Raw genomic sequence first — 7,210 nt, 5'->3', positions numbered from 1 at the left:
ATTTATTACAGCGCTTACCCTCCTTTGGTCAGAAAGGGAGGTTTTAATTAGGTTCCCCAAGTTCCTCGATCGGCGGCGTTTCTCTTTCCCTGCTCAAGCCTCATAATTTGTTGTCGAAATTTTTCAGTTTCATTTTTTGTGTGCAAGTCTGTAATATGGCAAACTTCGTTGAAGTTCCTTCTTTGCCTTACAGTTTGTAGGGTCTTATTTCGAACCTCTAGGAGCTCCAATTCTAGATTCTTTCTATTATTCTCGATAGACTCTTGCTCAACTCAACCAATTCCTCTGTTTTTGATCGCCCAACCCTATTTCAACATGGATTTTCAGGTTTTCTACTTCCTGAGCTTTGCTTCTCTTCTCCTAAACTTCGAGGCTTGTTCTTTCTGCCTTAGTGTATGGAGATTATTCTTTCTTGGGCTTCGTCTAGCTAAATAGATAACGACTGCTTCTGCTTGCTTGTAAGAGTTGGGCATTATTATCTCGTTTCAATAATCAATTGAGACGCTGGGGGTATTGCCGAAAGGGATCAAAGCGAGCTCTGTGTTGATTTGTGCTTGGCTGGAGGAGTCGTAATTAAATTGCATGAAACAAAAGTAGGTTGAAGAAAAAAGAAAAAAAAAAAGGATGAATACCAAGAGGCTCGGGGGATTGTGGAAGGAGCTTCAACGAAGTATCTTTCACCTCGGAATCTTTGAAGGTAGTCTTCCTTCCAAATCAGAGGAAGACCCCTTGAGGATGAAGGGAGCTTTGGAGGAAGGTCCAACTTCGTTCTAGGATGAATGAGTATTGAAGGAGGCTTTGTTGTTTTTCTTCTTTGTTAGGATCGTCTTTGTAGCTATGTTCTCTTCATCATCACTTGATAGGCTTAGGAAGAGATCTCCGATAGAAGGTCCAATGGGTCCTTCAGTTTTTCTTCACTTCCATTATTTTAATTTTTGTCTTCTTAGGGATGCAAAGGTCCGAAAGGGTTTCGGAAGACTGTTTCTTCGAGAGGATAGCCAGTTGTTGTTGTGTGGGGTAGACTTTTGTGGTCTGTTAGGTGGAATGGTGCCCTTTGGGGTTAAAGATAACGTGGGATGAGAACGTTTCAGGTTGACGAAGGTTCGTTCGATGCCCCCCCCCCCCCCCAAGAGAGGAAGAAATCAAGCACATAATACTAAAATAATAAAATATAGTAAAAACTGGCCATTTCTTTTTTTTTTATATATATATTCCAGGTTTCGAACTTTGTTCGTGGAAGAGACTGACATTTCCCTTAGTTTGGTCTTTGATCAAATCAGATGTGATCGCAAGTTATACATTTTCAAACGAACACATCATAAGTTCTTATTAAATTAAATATTTATTTCTATCAAGAGTCGATTTCCTGCCATTCCTAAAAATAATTTGAAAGTTTTATTATTTGTGCCATGCTTGAAACAACTAGCCATTCCTCTTTAAAAGGGTGTTTAGCTTACAAACCTGTATAGCCACGTAGGTGAGGTTCGATAAGTCTAGCTTCATGGAACTATTTATTTGAAAAACCTTTAGCAACTTCTTCTATAGTAATGCAAATGATTTCTTCACTTTTTTCTTCTCGTACTGTGGGGCATGAGCGCAGGACTCAATTCTTGATTTCCCAAGCTTCATTTTTCCTTGAAGGAGAAGGATAAACAAAAACATATTTAGAATGCCATGGATTGACGCTCTCGCTGATGATATATTTTACCCCATTTGCTGAGGATATCGGCTTATGGCGAGGACGAAATGTGTACCAACTGTTGTTACGAGTTACAAAGAAAAAATAGTTGAAGAAGAGTTCAAGATGAGACCTGACTTTCACTTCATGGCAAAGTATGAAAAAGGCGAACAGATGGACATTGGGAGAAAGTTTGAGAGGTAGAAAAGCCATATAGTAATCAACAATGTGTCTAAAACTTTTCACCTGGTGGACAGGCAGAACCCATATTCAAAAGCTCAATAAAAAAAAAAGGCATATTTGCCCTTTCACTAGACTGCAAGGGCTATGGGGGGATGGGGATTCAAAATTAACTATCTAGTTAATGATAATTTTGTAGTTAAAAAGAATTTCTTACATTCTTGAGATGATCGTTCTTGTATGGCTTTATGTGCTCGTACTCTCGATTATGTAAGGAGAGATAAATAACAGATAAGACTTCGTTCTTGTGTCAAGAAAAAATCTAACTCACGTCCCATCAAATTGACACCAAGCTAGTGTTTTACTTTTTTGCCATTCAACCTGCACTTTGGGGGCAACCTCTTACACTTCTTACATTCTTTAAAGGAAAGAAAGAGGCGAGGAGTAATAGAATTAGTTGGATGATTAATGAAGTTGACCTTAGAGTTTGGAATAGGGTTAGCTTCGAAATAGGCCATGGATGTGCTAGAGGGAGCTTTGGGATTTCAAAGAAGAAGAAATATGAAGGGTACAAGGAAAGACAAAGTAAGGAAGAAGAATAATGAATCCACATCATGCATCAATCTATATACAAGCAGTGATAAACACCAGGAGGCGTGCATGAGAAGGGGGCAATTAATGCAAGGAGACGTGTAGTGTGTGTGTACATGGAAAGGCGGAAAAGCAGACATGAAGTGCTAAATTTGCAATAATTAAGATTAAAACACTGATAATTAAAATTTCAAGTTTAGATTGAACCTTAATGGTATTACTATTTATACTCTTTTCAAGTCATTTTCAACCCACCCTTAGAATTGAAAGGCTCACAATTTTATTTTATTTTTTTTTAATATAGTTGTTAATCAAAGTTTAATATTTAAAATACACAAATAGTTATAAATTTTTTTGAAAATTTCACAATAACTATAAAAATATTAACTTCAAATAACATTATTTGACCCCTTTGAAAAATTATAAAAACTTATTTGTTAACAATTTCCTTCTTTGCTATGATATATTTATGTGTTTTAGATATTTAACCGATCAATCTCGTCTTTTATGAAAGTCATATCTCCTAATGAAATACAATATATCCAAAAATCATTTGATTTTTTAAAGTTTTGAATTTCTCAAATTTGACTCTTAAGTTAGCTAATCTAACTGAATAGCTACATTACACAATTGTTACCAAATCGAACATATCTTTTTTCACAAAAATTGAAAGACTTGAAATCAAATGTTTTAGAAACTAAACTTCCTTAACCATCATTTAAATTTTGTTTTTTTATAATTTTATACATTATTTACCATTCTTAGAATCGTCAAAACTCAAAACGAATTGGTTCATACTAATGTTCTATTGTAAACCATTTAGATAGGTTTTCACAAGAAAATTCATAACTAAATACAAAAAAAAAATCCTTTTAATGATTCTTGCTCCAAAAGTTCAACAAAACATCCTAGTTAATTTCTAAGAAAAATATAATTAAGCACATAACCATATACTAAGAACTCTGATTTAAATTAAAACACTAACTGTTATAAAACATAGATATTTCATTCCAAACAGTCATAGTAAGGTTTCTTTACATCTCAATCTTTAATGGACTATATATTGCTACAAAGGAATTCATTTTCATACAAAACCCTACTAAATTCACAAAAATATTATATATAATCAAAACTAAATAAAACATTCATCATATCTTATTCTCAAAACATATTCATTCATCAATCTCCTCTTTGCCATTGGAAGATCAGCTCTCACATCTACATATATATTCATTTTGTAGAACAAAAAATATATTTGGGGTGAACTATATATTTATCAAGCATTGCATAAGTATTTGACATATATTGCATTTTCAACAAACTTCAAATGTATCAAGATATCTACATATAACATGTTTTTTACAAGAGTAATGAACAAGTATACGCATGGCTATTTTCAACATTCTCATAAGATATTCAAAGTAGCATTCATAAAATCAAATTATCATGTCAAGTAATGTAAGAAAAATTTTGCTCATGCCCCTTATTTTAATTAATGTGGTTGATTGAAGCTATCAAGACGAAAACTAAGATTGAACCAGCAACAATTCATATTTGGCAAGTTCTATTGATACGAATTCCCAATCCGCATCAAATACTTTCTCTATTTTTTTGACACTTGGGGCAATTTATTCTTTCAATAAGTAACCTTAATTTACTACCGAGACTTGCCCTCTTCTCTGATCATAAGAGATTTAGAAAGAAAAGCATCTGACAGTAGGCAACTTCAATTAGAAAAAAACGATGATCGGACTAGATTAGAAGAATACCCAAAAGCGTTTTAACTAGAAACTGGTGGTGGCGAGGATGTCAAAGCAGGCTTCACTGTTTCAATCATGGGGTATGCTTGCTACCCACTGTAAGTAACCCCAAGAGTCGAGAGGTAGAAGTGTAGTTTTAGTTTTCAATGGTAGAACCGGTTGGGTAAGTTCCTGACCAAATGGAATGGAGAGCTTAACCATTTCAATCATATAAACGAAATTCCAATAGACAGGCAGAGCACCATTCAGCAATCCGTCCAGCAATTCCCACGATGTGTGAATGGGAGTAACATCTAGCAAAGGCTGTGATGGGGATCATATTCCAAGACGGTAATTAATCGTGAAATTCTTTTGAAATTTGTTTCCAAGTAAAACAGGGGCATTACCTCGTCCCAGCCACAACCATGAACCAACCAACCTTCCTTAAGCATAAAGAGACAAGAATGTCAAGAACAGCCTTGGAACCATCTTCCTCGGAAGATTTTCTCGTTCCCGTCTCTCCTGAAATGAAAAAGGAAATCAAGAACAGCATCATCCTGAGCTGCCAGCCACAAAAAATGAGCCTAACATATGTCATTGTTTAGAGAAAGACCCTCATAAACTCCAATCCTAATGGCGGAAACAACCATTCAAATGGAGAGAGCAGTTTGCCTTTTCCATTATAACATATATCATTGTCTGGAGAAAGACCCCCATAAACTTCATGCCAAACAACTGAAACAATCATGCAAATCGAGAGAAATATATCATTGTTTGGAGGAAGACCCTCATAAACTTCATGCCAAACAACTGAAATAATCATGCAAATTGAGAGAACTGTCTTTTCCATGATATCTTTTTTCCCGTATTAAGTCAACAAAGGTTTTCATTACATCAATGGATCCAAAGAGCAATCACAGAAAAGGTTAAAATAAAAGTGAAAATCTACCAACTTCCTACTGAAAATATGTTACAAGCTTAATTGCTAATTCAAAATCTAGCAGTGATTCTCCTTTCTTTTGTTGGAACCTCTCCTAAATTCTAATTTACATGGCTAGACACAGAACATTGAACAAAAATACATACATAGGAAGAAGGGGCAAAAATATCACAGAATCTCAAAGAAACTATTATGTCATCATACTTCACCCTTATATCTCAACCTAGTGAACCTTCTCTTTAAATCACTTGCTAATTGTCCCCCACCACACTTGTAGACCCGCTTCGTAATTGTCATATAAACTGGAAATTCAGGAATAAGACCCTTATCCATCATTTCAATGAGTATTTTTGCTGCAGTCATGAGATGTCCTTTCCTCCTGTAGAGGTCCGCAAGAAAGCTGTAAATCCTATTGCCTGAGTGCCAAAACTTGTCACCTGAAGCAACAACATAATTATATGCGTCCTCATACTGTCCTGATTTGAAGTAACCCTCGATGAGGGTAGTGAATGTTGCAAGTCGAGGTTCAAGACCCCTAGACACCATCATATCATAAAAATGACCTGCAATATCCAGCTTGCCAAGCCTACATAAGAAATAGATAACTATCTCATACGTTAAAGAATCAGGAGGGCAACCCTTGTTTTGCATTTCTCGGAAAACATTCAAAACTTCAGCTGTTCTATCATGCTTGCATAAAGAACTAAGCAGATAGTTGTAAGTTCTGGAATCCGGATCACAGCCAAATTGTCTCATTTCTTCAATCATATCGTGTGCTTCTTCAAAACAGCATCTTTGACAAATTTCAAGAATCAAAATATTGTAGTAGGGCACCCTCCTGTCCGTTATTTCCATCACAAACTTAGCCAAATCAAATAAATCCAGCTTAGAAAGCATCTTCAACAATCCGCAAATGCCAGAACCAAGACAGGAACCCCCAACTTCATTTAAAAGATTTACCACTCTTCTTGTAGATTCCAACATTGAAGCTTTATTGGAACACAAAAAAAGTAGGAATCCAAAAGCCTTCTCATTGAGGCATATTTGTCTCGAGCTGAACTCCTTCAACAGGCGAAACATTGTCCCATAATCGTCCAACCAACCACAGTTATCAATAATTAAACTACAAACATCAGAACTATCACACAAACTAGGATCCATACCACGTGCCCAAGCAAACAAACGCAAACCAGATACTCCTTCACTATTCAAACCCCCAAATATCCCACTTAAGGATTCAACCGAAGTACTTATACCCATCAAATTTAACTTACATCCCAAGTCATCTCCGCCACTCCTAATAACCCCAACAATTTCTGAAATGTGATCTGAACTCACCCTGAAAGATTTATCAGAGCCAACAATACCCTTTCTCTCATATTCAGTAATTTTACCTGAAGATGACATCGAAAGCAATCGAAACTGACCGTGAGGTACGACTAAGCCAATACCAAAACTTAGGTTGAAAAAACTGTGGGAACACCGATAACTAGCCAGAGAAGTCAAAGATTCAGAAATTGGAGATTTTACAGAACAAAACGAAGGCAACCCAGCTGAGGAAATTGTGGAAAACAGAAGCTGCGAAGCGGGATTTGCGTGGAGTTGATGGCGGTTTGAAGGGGAACGATGAGAAGAAGGATTTAGGATATTAGAAAAGGGAGAAATGTTGAGAACATTGTCCGTTAGTTGAGAGTGAAAGAAGAGGGAAGGGGGGAAAGAGTGGATTGGGAAGTACCTGATAAGCCTCTTATTGCAGATCTCCATCTCGCGCTTTCGCGCTTCGTTCCCCTTCCTGGAACAGCCACCCACTCCTCCCCACCTTCTGTGCGAGGGCAGAGGGGGTTTCGACTTTCGAGTTCTGGAAGGGCTTGGGCTAGAGTGCACTTTTTTGATTGGGCCGGCCCAGTGTGATTTGGGCTCAGGACTTGGACATGCTGCAATGCAAGGTCTTATTAGTGTCAAATAATTTTGAGTAAAATAACACACCATGATTAAGGTGAAACCTGATTATAGTCAACATGGGTTAAATAATTATTTTAACTTATTATTATTATTTATTTGAATAGTATAGTATTGGGTGTC

At 36.4% G+C, this 7,210-nt stretch overlaps 1 protein-coding gene across 1 annotated transcript; it reads right to left on the bottom strand.

Annotated features, from left to right (window-relative positions):
* Positions 1-5,016: 5,016 nt before the first annotated feature.
* LOC127799237 (pentatricopeptide repeat-containing protein At4g31850, chloroplastic-like) lies at positions 5,017-6,960 on the bottom strand. Its single transcript, XM_052333074.1, has 2 exons — positions 6,864-6,960; positions 5,017-6,522 (listed from the first exon to the last, which is right to left on the bottom strand). Exon 2 carries the CDS (start codon positions 6,386-6,388, stop codon positions 5,327-5,329), a length of 1,062 nt encoding a protein of 353 aa, XP_052189034.1. The 5' UTR covers positions 6,389-6,522; positions 6,864-6,960; the 3' UTR covers positions 5,017-5,326.
* Between the last annotated feature and the right edge of the window lie 250 nt (positions 6,961-7,210).

Source organism: Diospyros lotus, chromosome 4, assembly GCF_014633365.1.
Source record: "Diospyros lotus cultivar Yz01 chromosome 4, ASM1463336v1, whole genome shotgun sequence".
In the NCBI taxonomy this organism is placed as follows: Eukaryota; Viridiplantae; Streptophyta; class Magnoliopsida; order Ericales; family Ebenaceae; genus Diospyros; species Diospyros lotus.
This window is presented reverse-complemented; position numbering and strand designations above follow the sequence as displayed.